The following is a 21263-nucleotide window of genomic DNA, read 5'->3' as shown; positions in this document are numbered from 1 at the left end:
ATTTAATAAGTTTTTATGTAAGAAAAGTTTTTCTTCTATGTTCAATATCATCCTCTAAAAAAGTGCCACTAAATCCTCTTTCATTTTTGTTGAGCTGAACAATACTTTTATTTATTTTTCTTTTTGCACGATTATTTTTTTCCGCTGCCCATACGACGAAATCATTAAGCTCGTTTTAAGTTCTCGTGGCTCATGCTGATAGCATCAAAATTGTCATATCTTAAAAACAGCAGTCAGTCCGACGAGGGAGTCGACTTAATAAAAATGTAGAAATAAATAAAAGAGTTTATGCTCACGCAGCCTTGAAATTTGTGTTTGAGCCATCGTTCTTTGTTTCTTAAACAGGCTTGGCTGGTATCCAGAATGAAATGTAATGGAAATATGAAAGAGAAATTCAAAACACGCTGATGTGTTAAGGCATCAGATCTTTTGTTCCGTGTGGATTTCTGTTCTGAATTTAAATTAACAGGAGGTGAAATTTTGAAAAAGTGTCATCACACTTCCGTTGAAAATAAAATTTAGTCGACGCGTGTTTCACATTTGCCTGATGTGAGATTGTCAATAAATTCTCGTGTTACTTCTTCTAACAATGAGATAAGAATATAAATAAGTGATTTAGTCCAGGTGATTTATTTCCTAGTGAATTACAATGAAGTTTTGTACAAATTACATTTAAAACGCCAAAAAGATATTTCAAGATTATAAAATTGTTTGGCAATTTGAAATATGTGCTACTAACAGAAGGGTCCGCGTTTACTGCAAAATTTACATCGATGGTAAAAGCATCGATGTTTTAAAAATGTTAGGTTCAGGGACCATTCCCCCCCCCCCCCCTCCTTCAGGAGAAAATTCTGACTGCACTAGCGATGCTTCGTGCATACTTTCCGTTTGAGGGTGACTACAAATGATGTCACTCATTAAGGGGGAGGAGGGGGGAGGTCGTGAAATTGTAACAAGGGGGAGGAAGGGGGGGGGGACAAGAAGTGTGACATCAAGGGGTTTTTTTTTTTTGTGTGTCTGTAAGAATATGTTTATGAAGAATAGCGTGACATGTGGCAAAGGGGAGGAGGTCAAAAATTTAGAACAAAAGTGTGACATCATTTACGATCAGAGCTCCCCTCCCCTCCCCACGTACACAAAGTAAAATAAATAAATAAAATGCTGCTTGAAGCAACAAGTTATTTGATAAAAAAAAAAAAAAGAATCTTCCGGTTCCTTATGTTTGGCCGAGAACTTTTTTAACCCTCACCTTTATTTTCACGCCATCTCTCTTTTTCTGTCTTCGTTTAATCCGTGCTGTTTCAGATACGCGCTTCTCTGAGGTACTCACTTGGCTTTAATCCATTGAATTTTTGCTCGGTGAAAAACTTGTAAAGTCAAGAAAAGTTACTCAATGAAAGAATTGCGTAGTTCAAGATGGCATGATTCCTCATATGCATTCCATGCCCTTCTAGGAATTCGAAGCATTTTTTTAATATGGATTTGTTGAATGTGCAATTCTTTTTTAGATACGCTGCTGGGAATTAAGCAGTTAGCTTCAATTGGGTCATTGCGATGGATCTTATTATTATTATTTTTTTTAAAGGGTTAATACCAGTGGTGTGCCTAGCATCGGTGACACCCAGGGCGGTAATGGGTAATGTATGGCGTCACCCCCCCCCCCCCATTAACGCAAAAAAAATGCATGCATAAAAACACGAAATTCATAGAATTTTCAGATTTGTGTTACAACGAAATTTTTAGTGGACTCTGGTACAAAATACAAATAAAAACCATGAACGCTTTTTATTCAGCTTGCCCTAGACGCATGTGTGCAGGCCGTCGAGAGATCAAAAAAGTAAGAGGTGTATGAAATAGATGGCTCTTTAATTATTTCAAACGTATCTCAAACACTAGGTAATGGGGTTCAGTTTTTTTTTTTTTAATTGTAAAAAGGAAGTCACTACTGGATCTAAGTATTGACAATATGAATTTATTTCTGAGTATAGTCAGATGTGGGGGAGAGGGGGTCCGAGGGCTTCCGCAGAAAATTTTCGAATTTGTAGTCTTAAAATTGAATTTTAGCTTCATATTTTTTCGAAAACTTGCAATTCCACCTCGAGTGCCATCCGCCCCCCAGACAGGATCCGGAGCAAAACGCCCCCCCCCCGTAGTGACGCCAATAGTAATAGCCTCTGGAGGTGTATAGTATACTCCATTTTGAACTGCGACTGATTGTTTGAAAAAAAAAAAAAATCACCGAAATAACGCGTCTTCTAAAGAAAATTGCATCGCCGATCTTAAAAACTTCAGATGGGGTTTTTATAAAAATAACTTTTAATAGTCAGATGTGTGAAAATGCCTTCGATCAGAGTATAGTCTATCAGCAAAATTAGTGAACAGTAATTATTTTAATCGGAAGCGATAATTATTTTGCGCTGTATCGTCTACATTTAAAAAGTAATTGCTAATTATTGTCTGTTCCAATGTCTGATCGATATCTCCCAATGTTCAAGATTCTGCCTACAAAACTCCTATCTTATGATGAAAATGGAAGGAAGAAAGTGAGATTTTTCATGTTTCTTGGTTTATGCCAGAAAATAATGCCTCTGGATAGGCTAGCTATAAACTTGCCGTGTTTCCTGTTTATTCCGTGTTTCCTGTTATGTGTTTTCCTGTTTATTATCCATGGATTTTCTGTTAAATATATAATTAATGTGGTGCGGATTATACGCTGCCGCGGATTAGCTGTGCTCTTTCTTTTCTCAACGCTGATGCATTGAACCTCAATGTACAGCAAGATTCACCAATAGAGACTGTTTCGTTGCCTGTAGGGTTGTTTATTTTACATAGCTTGAACTTTCCTCTTATGCGACTCAGGTTGCATAAAATAAACAACCCTACAGTCAAAGAGGAAGCAGTATCCATTTGCACTAGACCAGGGCTCTCCAAACTACGACCCGCGAACAGATTTTGTCTTTCCCGCGGGAAGCTTACAAACTTTTTTTCTATTTTTCTGAACAGAGACAGTCCCGTTAGAAATATAATTGAGACTTTATTTTTAATTACAAATAATTATTTAAAATCTTTTAAATCGTTTTTTAATCATTTTTTTCCGTTAACTACGAGTGCAGCAACCCTATCTCTCTTTTTTACGTTTTTGCTCTTTCCGAGAACAAATCTCTTTTCTCCTACATTCTTCCGTTAGTCCCCTGGCATTGGGCATTTCCTGGCGGCTAAGCTGACACCAGATTTAAATGTTTACTGCAAAACTCTTATGCTAGATTCTGAATTTTGTGAAAAAACTTGATAACAGAAACCGAAAGTCTCCCACAAATAGCGTTTAAAGCAGAACATCAACCATTGTAGATTTATCTCTTCGTTTTTCATTTCCATAATTTTGTTCCTTCATACATGCACGATTTTTTATTTAGCTTAGAAATATGGGAAAGTGGATTCCCAACTCCTAAAAAAATATATTTAGAAGAGAGGATGGTTTTGGCTCAAGTTGGCTTTTTTTTTTTTTGCTAATGTCACGAACTGGTTTGTTTCTTTTTCCTTATTTTTTTGTCAACCCTGGTGTAGATATTTAGATAGCAGTTTCACACGCCTCACGAAGTGCGCAGCGATCGTGAACAGCATCTTTTATTTTTATAGTGTTATTTAGCATTACAATGACTTCTTTTAAAAAACGGAAAGTTGATTTTGGGTGTCGTACTTTTAATAAACAGTGGACACACGATTATCTCACGATCGGTAACAATAATAAAGCAGTGTCTTTTATTTGCAAAGAGTTTTCTCTGTTCTGAAAGAATTTAATGTCCGTAGACATTATGATACAAAACACGAGCAAATTTCACAATTTAACTGGTAAACTAAGGGGATTAAATTGCTTCTTTATCAGACGAACATTTAAAATCCATCTTAATAAATGGAAGTTCGAAGTTTGTTCCTGAATGGACTGAAATATTAAGCGGTAAATAAATACAATCTTCTGATTAATATTTTAACTCTTTAAAATACTTTAAAAGCTTTACCCGTGTTGTGTTCTCATTTATTTCCAAGTTTTTAATCATCATTAACCCAATAAAATAAATTTGTAGTGCATTGCAATAATTTTGTCTTGTATCACTCACTCATTAGCCTTTTTTTTTTTTTTTTTTTTTTTAAACTTTGCTTTGTTTTGTGACAAAGAATGCTTTTTCTTTCAGTTTTCTATACTATTTTAAATTTTACAAGACTCCCTATCGTTTTATTATTAGAAATTTAAGGGCACTTAAAATATAATTTCATTTAGCTAACAGCAAATATGTATAAGGAAATATAGCAACTTAGAAGCAAACTCAGAAATTTTCAAAAACTATCACTGAGCGCTTAATTAAAAAATTACTTTATTTAACGACTTTCTCTATTTAACGACGGCTTTTCACGGTCCCAGATGGTCCACTATAGTGTTAAAAGCATTCTATTTAAGGACGCTTTCTACTTGAGGACGATTTTTTGTGGTCCCTTGAAGGTCGTTAAACAGAGAGCCAACTGTGTGTGTATATATATATATATATATATATATATATATATATATATATATATATATATATATATATATATATATATATATATGCGATGTATGTGTGGAGGGGGCAAGCGCTAAATGGACTATTTGGGCTAAAATATTGTTGGACCGGCCCGCCTAGTCTTAAAAAATTTACAATGTGGCTCTCGAGTGAAAAAGTTTGAAGACCTCTGCACTAGACTCACTAGACTAGACTATTTAATCCTTTGTCTTGATATGACTCTTTGTCTTTAAGTAACTAGCGGACTATAATCACAGTTTCAAGAAGAAATCATTATTTTTAGATTATTTTCTACTATACTTTAACTTTTTACTATACTTCACATTTGAAATTAAGTTGCTGAAATTGTGTGTTAAATCGAAACAATTTCATTTCTTGACATCGTATTATCCATGGATTATACGAAGATTTTTTTTTTCTTCATGCCAATTTTAGGACTTGCGGATTTTACGCTGCCACGGATAATATGCAAGATAATTTGGTACTGAGACTGCAATGCTAATTTTAATTCAAATTGCTTGTGCGTAGGCTTTTATTATTCAACCGATCTTAGGGCCATCATTCAAACCATAGGATAATGATCTTTTTGGTGGGCAACGTTATTAACCGATTTCAAATTCAAATTGTCTCTTCTATATAGTGTTTTTCTTTTCGCAGAAATCCGTATTGAATGTTGAATTTTTGTTTTCAGTTTTTGCGAGACGAGTTACAGTACGAAAATGCGCATGAGAGACACAAAGAATTCCATGGTACTGATAAGTATATCAATGTGGATGAGCTATGGCAAGCTTGGAGAACATCTGAAGGTGAAAATTTTTTAGTTTTCTTTGATAAAAAATACACTTATTGGAAATACTTGGCGTTTTTAGGAGGAAATACTGAATGAAATTTGGGCATGAATATTTTATTTGCCCTCATAAGTTCATTGATTTCTCGTGAGAAAATTGTTGTTTTTCTTTCATTTTTCTCTTTTTTTTTACTGCATTCATTACTGGCTTGCTGTCTTCGAGTTCATAGTTTGAAATGACTAAATATGTTGGAAAATCTAAGTGAGGTATATAAAATATAAATATAAAACGAGTACTTGAAGAATACGTAAAGCTCATTCAGCTACATTTGCTTTTTACAAAATTATAATTTTAATGTTAATCTTGGAAGTTTTAAGTGCAATGTAATTCTTTTCTCTGTAAAGTTTGCTTTATCATTTACAAAGCAGGGCCGAATTTGGAAGTGTGGAGGCCCCTAATCAGGGTTCGAAAAGATCATCATATTTTCGAAAATATCCAATACTTTGATATACATCCGAATATATATATATATATATATATATATATATATATATATCCGATATTTTCGAGCAGCACTTTAATATTAAATACATCCTGAAGTTACTGCTATTTTTTATGTTATTATTATTATTTATAGGGGAGAAAAAACGTTAAATTTTCTGACCTGTGAAAGGATATTCTGTAAAATTTTTATTGTGGGGGCCCTTTTGTTGTGGAGGCCCCAGGGCAGTAGCCTCGCCCGCCTGCCCTCCCGTAAATCCGACCCTGTTACAAAGAATGGCTGTTTTATAATGAAAATTGCTGCATTTTTGTGGAATCTACTCTCTGCAAAAAACAAGGGTCTACTGTATTCTACAGGCAAAATGTAGAATCTAAAAAAGTTTTTGGGGTATTTCAGGAAATGCTTTTTTAATTTCACACTAACACCAGTAAAATGTTGGAAATTGACGTTCTTTTTATGATTTATTTTCTTCAGAAACCAAATAAGCCAGTTTGTAAGCTAAAGCTAAACTAAAATTAGATGAAAAAAGGCAAAAAACTGAAATTCGAAAAATTTGTATGTACTGTTGTTTGCCTGCTTATGGCAATATTGTAGTATGATGAGTAATGTATCATTGAAAAAACAAAATCGTAACAAAAAAATCTTCAACACTGTAATATGGTACTCGGGGCTGTATAGAAAAAAGGGTTTTTAAATTTTGATTCAGTTTTCTACTCTCATTATAATTAAGAGATATAAAATGTATGCTATACAATGCAATTTCTTACAGTGCAATCTTCTTTAATTCATAAATTACAAATTAAAATTTTTACATTTGCAGTACATAACTGGACAGTGGATGAAACTGTGGAATGGTTGATAACACAAGTTGATTTACCACAGTATGAGCACAATTTTCGCAATAATGGAATCAATGGAGCTTCCCTTCCTCTGTAAGCTGTTTAAGACTTCTTTATTTGTCAAGCATATTAACATTGCTCAAAAAACGTCATTGTTCTGTATTTAAATTAGTATAAAATTAAATGTTGCTCTTTTTTTAGTTCATTAAAAGTTTATAACGAACCGATTTCACAAAACAGGCAGTCTATCGTTCAGTTGCATGGAAACTTATGTAAAGTTTAGTTTAATGCACAAAATTTTGCTGTAGATAGCGATTGATTTTATTCTAGTTAGCTTTTATTTTTAAAATGAATATTCCTAAAAATGGAAGCTATTTTAAAAAGTAAACACTAAAATCGATTTCAGTATCACTCAATTAGTATAAAATAAAATATGAACTGCTTTGATATTAGTCAGAAAGTAAAACTTTTAGATTCAAGCTGTTCAGGGGGGGAGGGGGGTTATTGCGTGGAAAATTTTAGTAAAATTTGTCCCTATTATAGTTTTAATATTTTATGTAAAGTTTTGTTATTGAAGAAAGAAATGTTAATACTTTTATTGTTTTTATTATTATTTAGCAGGGTTGGTAAAAAAAACCGGTTTAAAAAAAAAAAAAACGGTTTTTTTGGTTTAAACCAGGTTTTTTTTGGTTTAAATCGGGTTTTTTTTGGTTTAAATACTATTTGCGAGAAAAAATTAATTTTCGGAAGGTAATTAAGGTTCCATGTAATTAACAGTTATTCAATAGTCACATTATACCTAATTTCTTGATTAATTAAAGAGATTAGAACAAAATCTTGTAATTAAATTAAATAATTAAAATAGCTTTCTGCGGGGAAATATTGATTGAAATGTTTGACTTGATTAACATATTAGTATGCATGTATATATAGACCCTTTATGATACGAAATACTGGCTTCATTTTTGATTTCATCAAATGAAAGCCAGATTAGGTCTTTTTTTCTACCAGAATTAGACATTCTTTTTAAAACAATATGAGTAAGTAACTTTTGTAAACTGCACAGGTTAGCTAAGGCAAAGCAAATGCCAAAATCCCAATTCCAGTGAAAAAAAGGGGGGAAAAAAACTAAAAATTATCTGCACCCAATAGTATAAAGCAGCATAGGTGTATAGTAGGGTGGAACGAAAAAAACAAAGTTTTTACTTTCGAATCGTAATAGTGCAGAAAAGTTGCGATAGGTGAAGACTTACAAAACAAAAATTTTTAAAATCGGATAATATCTTCCGATCCTGCAACGAGCCTGAATATTTGAAAAAATGGAAAATTTCATGTTTTCTTAGTGATTTTTCAAAAATTTTGTTTTAATGTTTCTTTTTAAGGCTCTGAGACGGAAATGTTATGATTGGTAAAGCCTTCAGAAATAAAAAAACAAATTGAAATCGAATAATACCTTCTGATCCAGAAACAAGCCTAAAAAATCGAAGAAGTTGAGAATTTCAAGTTTTTTTCCGAATTTTTAACAATTTTGGTTCAATGTACTTTTTCAGGCTACAGAACGGAGAAGTTACGTTTAGTGAAGACTTCAAAGCAAAAAAAAAAAAAAATCTTTTTGAAATAAAACAATATTTTCCGATCGCGCAACTAACCTACATATTTAAAAAAGGTAAACTTTAAGCCCTTTTTCAGCTTTTTTTTTCTTTTAGTTTAACGATCCTCATAATTTCGGTATGAAATACTAATGAAAGAACGTTTGTTTATAAAATAAATGTGATGTTTTAGTACTAGCCTGTCTTGAAATTGTCCACATGGCCCTTTAATCCCGCGTGACTCATATTTGCTTATGCCCCTCAGTACAGTGTATGCATCTAATACGCCCCATTAGCGCCTCACGATCTTGAATTTATGAGCTTTTTCATTGGTTTGTGTCTATAGGTATCTTACTTAAATGAATAAAGCAGTCGTGCTGGCATCAGTATTTCTCAATGTTTCTAATGTGTGTGTGATGTCTATTTGCTCTGTTTAACGTGTTTCAAACATGAATCCATCTTTGCAGAGAAGAATTACGAGAAAGTCCCTTGAGTGCCCTATATTTGGCTACCCGAGAGATTTGCCAACAAATAAGCTCCTTACTTATGAAAATGTACTTCAAAGTTGCTTTCAAGAGAGATTTGAGTTACCTAGAAAAGTCAATAACACGAAAATGAGTTTTTCCATTGTTAAGGACAAAAAGTTAAATGTATCTTTGATAAGGCCTCGATTCCTACAGTTTCCCTGAAATGATTTGCTCAGCTCATTGATATCTTCTACAAAAAATATCTCAATTTCATGAGATCTTACAACCGAGACAAGGATAAACTAAAGTTGATAAATTTAAAAGTGAAGAAGGAAACTCTTTGACGTCTCTGCCTGTAAGTGCGTAAAGAATGTTATTTGCACTTGTAAAAAGACCCTAGACATTTGTGAATGTCCAATTTACATGAAATGTACGTGTGAAAAATCTGAAAAGATACTGATATCTTCGGAGGAAACATGGCATAGGAAAAATTGGAACTTTGGATCAAATGATTTGTCAAATCGTGACCCCGGCCCACTCTCACATTCCAGATGGCTCACTTGTGCAAATAGAGTTCTTAGACTGTACGTAAGTGTATCGATCCTATCAGGTGAGTTAAAACACATAGTGACTTTTTATTTTGCGATGTTACATGTCGGTCTGGTTTGAAATAAAGAACCGCAAAAATTTCACAGACGGTGCCATTCATGTTTACAGAACAATTCAAACCTGTCGATACTTACCTGACAATCTAATTAATGGCAATGGTGTTTGATGAAAGGAGGCACATAAGAGAACTAGTGTTTAAAAGTGTGTTAAAAGCCAGAGAGTTTTTTTCTAAAGGCAAAAGCATTAGAAACTTTGTCATTCTATCTCTAAATTTCGAAGCAGAAGATTACACAGAGATTATTAATTGGAACACGACAAAGCTATCTTCACCTTTTCTTCGAAACGGTCATAACAAAGACATTGAAAAATTTATTGTAACAGGCACTATACACGACTGGGATATAAAACTATTCCCCTGCCATACGCAAGCTGTCAAAAGATGTGTGAAGTTAGTGACGGAGGCTTTACTCAAAGTGTGTGGATTTAAATCTAGAGATGGCTACATAAAAGCAACATTGAAATCCAGATCAATTATGCCCGAATTTTCCAAAAAATCTGATTATAAATTAGCTTCCACAAGAAACACTTAAAACAATAAGACTTGTATACTGGATTGTAAATTTGGTAAATATTTTATAACTTTCTATTATTTGAAAATATTTCATTATTGTAAAGAATGGTAGTTTTGCATGTTTAGAAGATACCTTAAAAGTCAAGAAATAAATTAATGTCTATGTTTATTATAGGGTTTTTTAAAAGGGTTTTCCCTGTAACACCGGGGGGAAAAACAGCAAGAACAATTTTATTTTTAATCACTAAGAAAAGATGAAATTCACCCTTTTTTTTTACTTTTCATTCTTGTTCCTGGATCAGAAGGTATTATTCGATTTCAACGTGTTTTTTTTTTTTTAATTTCTGAAGGCTTCACCAATCGTAACTTTTCCGTCTTAGAGTATTAAAAAGAAAAGTTGGAGCAAAATTTTTAAAAAATCGCTAAAAACATGAAATGTTCCATTTTTTTTCAAATTTTTAGGCTCGTTGCGGGATTGGAAGATATTATCCGATTTTAAAAATTTTTGTTTTGTTTTGTAAGTCTTCACCAATCGCAACTTTTCTGCACTATTACGATTCGAAAGTAAAAACTTTGTTTTTTTCGTTCCACCCTAGTGTATAGCCTATCAAAATCTTTTGAGTACCCAGAATCAAAAAAAAAAAAAAAACACCAATGGAGAGTGTAGTTTATATGTGAAGATTTATATATTTCTCAATCAATTTTTACACATTTGCATTTTGTTCTGGGAATTTAAAAATTTGTCTTTTAATCTTCCTACATTATAATATAAGGAACTATTATGTATCCTAATATGAAGTATACATTTTTTTTAAAATTTGATTCAAAAAATATTATTTGTGTTCACCTGCAGAACAAATCTTAATTTTTAGGTGCAAACAATTAAGTTAGACTGTTGATTACCTTACAAGTCAAAGTTAAAATTCCAGGAAAGTGCAAATAAATGGGCAAAAATGTCACACCCCTGCAACAGGAGTGAGCAATATAATGGATTGCATTTATAATAAAAGATTCAATCCTTAGTAAATCTTAACTAATCATGCAAATTAAGCATAATGATGGAAGTTGACTGAAATCTGCTTTATGGCACATATATGAAATAAAAAATATATTAATATTTTTTTTTCGATTAAAGCTTGTAATACATTTTGAAGAAGCAACTTTGCAATTTTAGTATTTATCTCTGCAACTTAGCTAGGATCTTAGCATAAATGGAATTTTACATTTTTCACTATGTGTGGGGAAATCAATGTAAACCTGTAAAATTGATTTTTTTTCTGGCTTTTTTTAAAAAAAACATTTTTTAAAAAAACCGCATGGTTTTTTAAAAAAACCAATTGGTTTAAACCAAACAACCCTGTTATTTAGCATTATATTTATTTTGTACAATATATTATTTTAAAATAATTTTTCTGAACATAATGGGACCATTTTGTTATTATTAAAACAACTGTTCTCTCATAATGTTATCTCGCTATTATTACTTAAAAGTTTTGAAGACACACTCAGTAACGGTGAAGTTATTTCTTTTAAACAGAATGGTAACATTTTCATTTTTGCCTCATGATATTTTAATCAATATAGATTTTATATGAATTATATTTTTGTTTTGATAATGAACTATCAGAACTACTATTTAAAAAGGTCCACCTGTGTTTTCTTGCATCTTTGTATTGATGTCAACTTTTTAAGCCCCTTTAGTTCCAAGTGTGTAATATATATATATGTATATGACATTTAAATAGTTATATTAATTGAAAAAATATACTTATTCATTGTGAAGGTTTCATGTTGTTTCTGACATTGGGAAATTATATTAAATAATAAATACCTACTAATTAGTCTATGACAAAAATTTTGAATTCAACCTTTAAGATAAATAAATACCTTTGTGCTGAACAGTAAAGTAAGACAAAACAACGTTAGAAGAAGCACAAATTTGTAAATTTACAAATTTGTGCTTCTTCTAACGTTGTTTTGTCTTACTTTACAATTCAACCTTTGTCAAAAGTTTGAAATATTTCAGGATTTTTTAATTTACATATTTGATAGAATATTTTATAAAATTTTTTTTTTTTTTTTTTGAATACCCAAACAGTGTTGATTTTTTAAAATTTTTTATTTAATAGTTTGGCACAAAATGCAAATAATTACATTTCCCTGCATCTTGGAATTAAAGATTCCATTAATAAGCAAAAGATAGCCCTCAAAGCAATGGATGTTGTTCTTTTTGGACGTCCAAAATGTAAGTAATTTTGCTTTCTTCATTTTGTCTGCCCTGCTAAGCACAAAAGTCGTACCTGCAGCTGAACTCAAGATGAAAAACTGCTATTTAAAATTTTACGCCTCCATATGCAAATGCCACTTTTTCCAATTTTTTGAAATTAAGTTTTTTAATTTTAATAATTTCTATTCAGAAATGATCATCAAAAAAAACTACAGTTGGCTCTCTGTTTAACGACGCTCTATTTAACGACTTTCTCTATTTAATGATGACTTTTCACAGTCCCAGATGGTCCACTGTAGTGTTAAAAGCATTTTATTTAAGGACGTTTTCTACTTAAGGACGATTTTTTGTGGTCCCTTGAAAGTCGTTAAACAGAGAGCCAACTGTATATAGGTAAAATGGGTGACAAAAAACCACCTTGTGACAATAACTCACTTTTGATAAAATTTCCAGATACAACTTTTGTGCTTTGCATGGCAGTAGTGTGCTCATTTGTCTACATATCTTAATCATTGCATAAAAATCTATATAAATAAAATACAGAATATGTGTGTGTGTATATATGTATGTATATATATGGTTATGTTTATGTGTTCCCTATACAAATCCAGTTTCCATCTGATCTGGACAAAATTTGGCAGGAAGGTACTTGGGCACTCGAAAGGAACGTATGGGGTTTTCAAACCCCAATAAAGTACCAAACCATTCGAATTTAATTTTAAGACCCGAATATATGTGGCATTAAAGGGCTTTTTCTACCCGAAATAGTTATCTGACCAGTTCCATTGCGTGAAAACAATTCAGAAGTTGCCACTTTTTTTCCTCGACTGTGACTAAATAAAATTTTGTTTTTGTTTTGAGAAAAAAATTTACTCTTTTGATTATTGTTTGCCAATTTATCTTCTTTCTTTTTTCTTTTGGAGTTTAGGTGTTGTGTTTAATTTATTCGGAATTTTTTGATTGCCATTTTCTTTCTTTAAGAATGATTATTTTGGCAGATAATTCATAATGTTTTTTTTTTCTCTCTAATTGAAGCCTGATTATTGAACATGTGTCATTTGACATAACTTTTATTTCTGAGGTAGACCTTGCAAAGCCGAGCAATGCAGCTAGTATACTATAAAAATTAAAAGTCAATGCTTTCAGAAACATATTGGCATGAGGTGGCAAACTATAGATGCTTGAGTCTTAAGCAGTAGGTTACCGTCCAAAAGCCAGAGCTCAGAATTACATGCAGTATACTGACAGCCTAGTTATCACATCCAGAGACTACAGTTTTGACAAGAGTTTCCAGAGACTGCAGTTCTGTCTCCTGGTGAGAAATTCACTTTATCTGGCTGTTGTCGGCACTCTTAGCTTTATTGAGATGACATCTGCTTTCAGCTTTGTTTATTCACTTTTCCAGACTGATGAATGACAAGGATGAAACTGCAGCCTCTGGATGTGATAAACCAGGCTGTCGTATATTGCATAAAGATGCTTGATTTACTTATCATAAAGCATGGATGCTGGGAGAAGAATTTTCTTTAAAATATCCTTTGCTTGTTCTCCAACGCATGCTTGGTGGGTTCTAAAATTTCAGAATGCTTTGATGAAACATCAGTGAGACTGAGAAAAGCAATTAATAAAAAAAAAATCATTACATGAATTGCATTTGCTCTTTGAATAATGCTTTTATTTGGAGGCAAGGGTGGGTTTTAATTTAAATGTAATTGAAGTAAAAGTTGCTGAAAAATAAAAATTGTGTTTACGTGCAAAACCTGAAACATACACTGTTTTCAACTTAAAATATGCAGTATGCATAAAGGGATGAACTGAATTGTACGACCCATAATACTTGCCTATGTAATATTTGTTTTTGGAAACAAATTTGAAATGGAAATTTTTTACATTGACAAAATGTAAAAAATACCTACTTTGATATACTTGGAGATATGAACTGGTTTATAAAGAATCTTTCATCACATAATGTATCGCTTAATTTGTATTTTTGTTATAAATTTCATATTATGAAAATTTCTATGAAACTACATACAACAATGAAATTGGGTTTATTACACTGCTTCCTTTATTTCTTTATTTTCTGCTTGCCTCTAAAAAAACAGAGACAGTATTTGTCACATTAAAGAGTTGTTGTGATGAATACTTAGTTTTTGATTTGTTGTTTATTCTAGATCGAAATTATCTCAAGGATGTTCTTCTTGCCATGTCTTTGATTATTGCTGTTGTGGGCTGTTGGTTTGCATATGTGCAGCACAAAAGTTCACAGACACACATGCAAAAGATGATGAAAGATATGGAAGCATTGCAGAAAGCCGAAGATTCACTTTTTGACCTTCAAAAAGAGTAGGTTTGCCTAATACTTGTTTGGGCTACTTTTCAACTTGTTGTTTTTTTACTTTTCAATTTTTAGTGCTTTAGTGCATCAAATCTTTGTTTACTATCACTTTTTAGCTTTATTGTAAGAAAAGAAAGAGTAGCACACCCTGTTGAGAGTTTTGTATCATTAAACCCAATAGAAATACAGTAGAGTTTCGAAAATCTGAGGTAATTGGGGCTCATGCCACCTTGGATTGTTGAAAACTCGTTTTATTCAGAAAATTCTTTCAGGTTAAATTTTACTCTTTTCAGATGGCAAAAGGAGGAGCACCTTTTAGGTCCTTGCACAGAGCAAAAGAAGTATTGACTTCACGAAAAAATTATCACTGAAATTTCAACATAAATTTCGCTTTTTATGTTGAGACGAGACTTTTTATGTTGAGACTCTAAAAGAATTTTGACTCTTTTTTTTTTTTTTTTTTTTGCAACGCCTGTACTTATTTATGTGTGCAAATTTTTAGGCAGCCAAACCTGCATTTTGAAAGTGCCCAAATCCATTTCAATGAGTTTTGTCATTACGTCTGTATTTGCAGGCGTATGTCTACAGCTCGTGTAACACAAAAACTGTTAAGTGTAAAAGGCACATATGACTTGTGCGGTGTCAAGTTATGATATTTCTTTGTTGACTCCAATCAATTGTTCCAAAAGACATGTTTACATGTTCTTGTGGCGCATTAATGTAAATTTTACGGATCAAGTTATGACCTCCGAGGCATTAATCCATATTTTGTAATCTACGAATATTACATGTCTCTTAGGCAGTGTTGTTGACACCAACCCTTTCAATGATTTTTTATTATTTGCTGCATGCAGTAAAATAAGTTTAAGAATAACAAAGATTTCTATTTTCAAAGTTTATTGAAAATAATTTTTTTTGGAAGTGAAAAATGTAATTGAATACATTGAGTAAGCACCTTGAATTAAGCGGAACCCTCAAACTTTCGAGACTCGGATTTTTGAGACCCTACTGTAATGAATTTATTTCTTTGTGTGATGAAACATTGGCAATCCTAGGGCATCACTGTAAAAAACGGAAATAATTGCTTCTTTCCAGGGCCGGATTTAGGGGAGGGCAGGCGGTGCTACTGCCGCGGGGCCTCAACAACAATGGGGCCCCTACAATAAAATTTTTACAAAATATCCTAACTTTCACGGGTCGAAAATATCGGATATATACATATATATCAAAACATTTGGATATTTTCGAAAATATTATGATCTTTTCGAACCCTGATTAGGGGCCTCCATTCTTTCATTGCCCCGGGGCCTCCACACTTCCAGATCCGACCCTGCTTCTTTCAACGTAAAGTTTTTTAAATAGAATATTGATTAATGGAAAGTTCCTCATCATTATGTTGTTCACTTCTGTGATTTAAAAAAAAGTGAAACATTGTTAATGTAAAATTGTCAATTCTATCAGTACCCCAAGTTAATGTATGACTGAAAATAAAGTTAAAAATTAAAATTTATTTCAAAATATTTCTTCATTTTAGATTAACTTGAAACTTTTGTTTTTCTGAATGTTAAAAGAACGATTTCAGCTTGTATTTTAAAAACTGAGCTGACTGAAAAATTTCACGTAACTTTATTTCTGCATCATTTCAAAGCAAATATTTTAAAACTTTTGTCTTAACTATTTTTTAATTTATAGACAATGTCCATAATATGAAAATCCTAAAATTAGTCAATTCACTGCTACTTCTGGGTTTCAAACTGATATCTAACTATGATGATTTTGTTATTATAGATTAAATAAAGCTAGACAAGAACAAGAAATTGTAAGCATTGAAAAGCAAGATTTGGAAAGAAGGTTACAAGATGAAATCACAATAGCTAAAGTATGATTTTAACTATAAATAATTCAAGCACTCCTTATTTTATACTTTTCTAATAAATGCCATAAATGCCAGATATCTTTAGCACTTTTAAAGATGCTTTCTCAAAGCAACAAATCAAGTTAACTACAGATCCAGAAATGTTTCAAGGAAGGGGCGATTGATTTTTTTAACTTACCTCTTACTACATATCTGATTTATACATACTTGAGGGGGGGGGCGCAACATAGCATTTTTATCTAAAGCAAATAAAATATAAAAATTTAGCCAAGGAGGTCCCTGAACCTACTCCTTTTAAATTTACCCTGGTGACTGTAATTGAAATGGTGCCACTCGGCCACTCAAGTTTCTTTTTACCTTATGCAGCTAATAAAGCTTTTAAAAGATTGCATGGTTTTCAATTAATTTTTGAAAAAACAAAATTTCTTGATATTTTCTCAAAATTCCATTTTTTATCTATTCTGTAATGTCTTAGCAGAAGTACCAAGTCCAAACACCTGGTGATGGAACTGAACCGAATGATTTCATTAAAGTGACAGAACTTGAAAAGCAACTGCAGCATGCGAGAAACGACCTAAGAGAAGCAGAGAAAAAACTTGAAGCAAGGCATTGGGTTGCTCCACCGTCTCTCCAGCACTGGCTACAACTTACGCATGAACTAGAGCTTCGAAACTATAACGCTAAGAAAGCTGTTGCGGAGCAGCAGTTACAAGCTGCAAAAGAAGGTGTAAGTATTTTATGTTTTATCTCTTTCTTAAGTTGGCTGATATTCTATAGAAGATTTCTATAGAAGATTTACTGTATTTCAAATACTTGTTATAAAGTTTAGCTTATAAAAATCTCTTTTTATACAAATGTGACAACAGTTTCTGGGTCAGCTAGGCTGGTCCTAGTCAGTTAGTCTTCAATGAAAATGAAAGGCCCTTTTAAAGGTATCTACCTCCTCATTACAGCCTCTTCTACTAAGCTATTTCAAGTGCCCACAACCCTACTAAAGTAGTAAATTTTACAAATTTCTAGGTTAGTCTTAGATTTGAATAGCTTAAAACAATGACCCCTTGTCCTGCTTTCTATGTAAAAGTTTAGCCCATTAGCATCTTTTATTTTGATAAGTTTAAATTGAATCATGTCCCTTCTGACTCTTCTTTGCTCCAGGATTCCCACATATTAAGCCCTTTGTCTGGCATCACAATCTAAATCTGTAAGTCCCATTACCAGCCTAGTAGCCCTTATTTAAACCCTTTCCAATAAAGAAATATCTTTCTTGAGATAAGGAGACCAAAACGGAACAGCATACTCCAAATGAGGTATTACCAAACTTCTATAGGTACAAGGCAGAAGAACCTTATTAGATTTGTTTGAAATAGATCTATTGATAAACCCAAACACTCTGTTGATTTTGTTACTTGCAATGCTGCACTGTTGAAAAAACTAAAAGTTCTGATTTGTTAAGACACCCAGATCAAATACATTTTCTGCCTGACTAATAACTGAACCCTGTAAATATTAACTTACACGCTTATTTCCATGACCTAAATGAAGTGAATGACATTTCCCAACATTTACTGCCATATCGCACTTGTCTACCTACTTAATAATATGAATGTAGTAATTGTATGTTACCAAAAATATAATAAATTTTCAATATCTTCAATTGTAGTATAGCTGAAAAAGTATGCTAAACTTGCATAATAAACCTTTTTTATATATATATATATGTATATATATATATATATATATATATATATATATATATATATATATATATATATATATATATATATATATATATGTGTATATATATATATATATATATATATATATATATATATATATTTTTTTTTTTTTTTTTTTTTTTTTTTGAGGGTCCTTCTTTGCCTTTTTCTTGTCAAAAGTCATAAGGAATTTTATTTTTCCAGTGTGAAAAACTTAGCAAGAAAAGAGATACATTTATGGGTGCTTTTAGAATAGCCCATGGGAGTTCTATTGATGATGTTGATGATCGTATTGTGAAAGCTAAGTATGTGTTATTGTAACTTTTTAGTATCAATATTAAAAATATTTGTATATTTTTTTCAGAAATAGTTCTTATGGTGAAATTACTAGGAACTACTTCAGAATAAATGCATATTTTCTTACTGATTTTGTTCATGCTACAGATACATGTTGATTCAGATGATATAAAACAAAGTTGAACATATATTGTTTTAAAAAATCTGGTTGTATTATTAAGAAACCTTTTAATTCTCATATTTTCAGAGAGACTAATTTTGCCAAATCTTGAAATTGCTTTGCACAGGAAAAAACTGTTAATTAACTTATTTTTTATCTTCAACTTATCATCTTCTTGAAAATTAAATATAAAGTTTCCACATAAAAAATCTATTGGATTCAATAACAAAATGTGTTCTGAAAATACCTGTTAGCAAGTTTTATTGGGAGTTTAACTTATCAAACCCTTTTATGTAACTAATAGTTTCAAGTAAAATATTTTACGTGAATTTCCCATCCTATTTTTGAATTTATACTACCATTCAAAGCTGGAGTGATGATGTTAAATATATTTTGTGCAAATTATAAAGCCTGTTTTACAGTTGCTGGAATATGCTACATTGAGATCCTTTGTTTCTCATTGCTTTGATTTATCCTCATATCTTCATTGTTTCACAGTTACATAGAATTTGGTGTACTTTTGATGAGGGAGTAAATTTTTGAGTTCCTGAGTGTTTATGGTGGTTCTGAATTTGCTACATAACAAACTAAAATGTATCATAGGATAATATTATGTGCATGATTTTATAGCATCAAATTAAACGAATTAACTGAATTGTTTTTTGATGATTTTGGTTTAAGTCCACCATTTAATTTCTGAAAAGAATTTCGTTTTCATTATTAATTCACAAACCTTTTTGTTTTTTAAAAAAAATTTCATTTATTTATTTTTTTATTTTAATTTTTAGATTATCCAAAATGGTTTTTTTCTTATCTTTTTTATGTTTTAAGTGTTAGAGAATGATTTCAGCAAGTTTTAAAAAAAATGTGAACTGAATTTGCTAAAGGAATAATATTACTGAACTTGTGTTCTTTTTTTAAGTAGTTATGCAATGGTTATTATAAATATTTAGTTCATATCATATTTAAAATATCTTTTGAGTACTTGCATTTATTTGGTACTTATGTGCTGCAAAACTTTGGTGTGTTTTTTTTTTTCAAACAGAGCTGCTCTTTATGAAATAACTACAGATCTACAAGAAAGGATGAATAGGTGGAAGCAAATTGAACAGCTATGTGGGTTTCCAATACTTGTAAATCCAGGAATTGCCTGTTTAGAAAGTATTTTAAAGCCTGCTTCAGTAAATGGATCGACTGGAAGTACACATTCAGGTAAGCTGCACAAGTTTGACTCATTTTTGGTGGAGAGACAAATATCAATTTTCAGAATCTGCTATTTTGATCAGAGCTATAGTTTTGTGGAAATGCAGTATCTGTTCAAAAGATAGCCTTAAATCCTATGTGAACTTTTTCATAAGTTTTGTGATCCATCTGCTAAAGTAATTGATTTCAAAATAGGGGTTCTACGTACATATAATATCAGTTTTTATTTATGTGAGGTGACAGAACGGGACATTTTGAGTAGTTTTATCACAAGATTTTGTTTCACAAATACAAATAATACAAGCTAGAAATTTTATTTCTGATTGCTACAGTAAAGGTTTGTCATAGGAACTATGTAGAACATCAAAAGTTAGTTTGAAGGAAATAATTGAATGATATGCAATAAAATGCCCGTGACGGAATGGGACCCATACAAGTCCCTTTCCGTCACGGACATTTTATCGCATATTCATAAATTATTTTATTTAAAACCAATAATTGTTAGTGTTCTACGGAATTCTTATGACAAATCCTTACTGTTGCTATCAAAAATAAAATTTCTAGCTTGTTTTATTTGTATTTATAAAACAAAATGTACCAAAAAATGTTGCGTTCCACTAATGGAATGACCCATGTCTGTGTTGTTTATTCAAGTTCTCTGCAAGAGATTGATCTTTAAAATCCTTTTTTATTTTTATTCAATTCTGTAATAAAGTTTCTCCAGCAAGAAAATATGACTTATGTATTACTACTCTCAAAAGCAGATTGCTTATTGAGAATTTATTTTAATATGTTCTAATATTAACGAAAAACCAAGTCCTAATAAGCTAGGGAGATGGGGTTTTTTAATTATTATAATTCAAATTTTTTCTTGTTAGGTGTTGTCCGCAAATGATGTCACGTTTTGAGGAGGGAAAGGTGCTCATGAAATTGTGGCAGTTTGTGACAGGGAGTATGGCATGAAACATTTTAAAGCAATATACTTATGTAATATAGCAAGACATGTAACAAAAGTAGGAGAGGAGATAAGTTTAAGTATGACACTTTGTGATAGGGGGGGGGGACAAATATGATGAAAAAAGTGTGACATCATTTGAGGCAGTGAGAACCAAAGGGATGTGCAAATGGACATTTTCAAGTATTGAGCAAAACTTGTTGAAAGATAAGGTCCTTGGAAGGCTTACATTGAAAAGCTTTTCTAAAGTATGCTGTATAACAGAACCAACCAGGGCTACTAGTAGGGGAATGTGGGGCAAAGTGAAATGGTGAAATAATTACTGCTTTTAGCGCCACCTATTTGATAATATTTTGACTAGTAGTACATGTAATCTATTCCAGTCATTAAAAAAAATACCACCAAAGATTAAAGCATATGATAATGTAGGCAATTTTCAAAAATTGATACTCATATTGTAATATTTTGTTGCAAGTCAAAAATTATTTTTGTTATTATAAAATGATAAAGTTCTTGTTATTAGCATTTCAAATATTGATTGAGACCTTCTAAAACTCTGTAAAATATTTATTTA

At 31.6% G+C, this 21263-nt stretch overlaps 1 protein-coding gene across 1 annotated transcript in view; it reads left to right on the top strand.

Annotated features, from left to right (window-relative positions):
* Positions 1–21263, top strand: part of LOC129216475 (stromal interaction molecule 1-like) — a 62514-nt gene that overhangs the window by 25327 nt on the left and 15924 nt on the right. The window contains exons 3-10 of the mRNA XM_054850690.1: positions 5245–5359; positions 6664–6775; positions 12048–12163; positions 14320–14491; positions 16272–16362; positions 16838–17086; positions 18279–18379; positions 19577–19743. Of these exons, the coding sequence (XP_054706665.1) occupies positions 5245–5359; positions 6664–6775; positions 12048–12163; positions 14320–14491; positions 16272–16362; positions 16838–17086; positions 18279–18379; positions 19577–19743 (1123 nt within the window). The remainder of the gene's footprint in view (positions 1–5244; positions 5360–6663; positions 6776–12047; positions 12164–14319; positions 14492–16271; positions 16363–16837; positions 17087–18278; positions 18380–19576; positions 19744–21263) is intronic.

This window comes from Uloborus diversus, chromosome 2 (genome assembly GCF_026930045.1).
Source record: "Uloborus diversus isolate 005 chromosome 2, Udiv.v.3.1, whole genome shotgun sequence".
Classification (NCBI taxonomy): domain Eukaryota; kingdom Metazoa; phylum Arthropoda; class Arachnida; order Araneae; family Uloboridae; genus Uloborus; species Uloborus diversus.
Note: the sequence above shows the minus strand (reverse complement) of the source record. Positions and strands in the feature narration are given on the sequence as shown.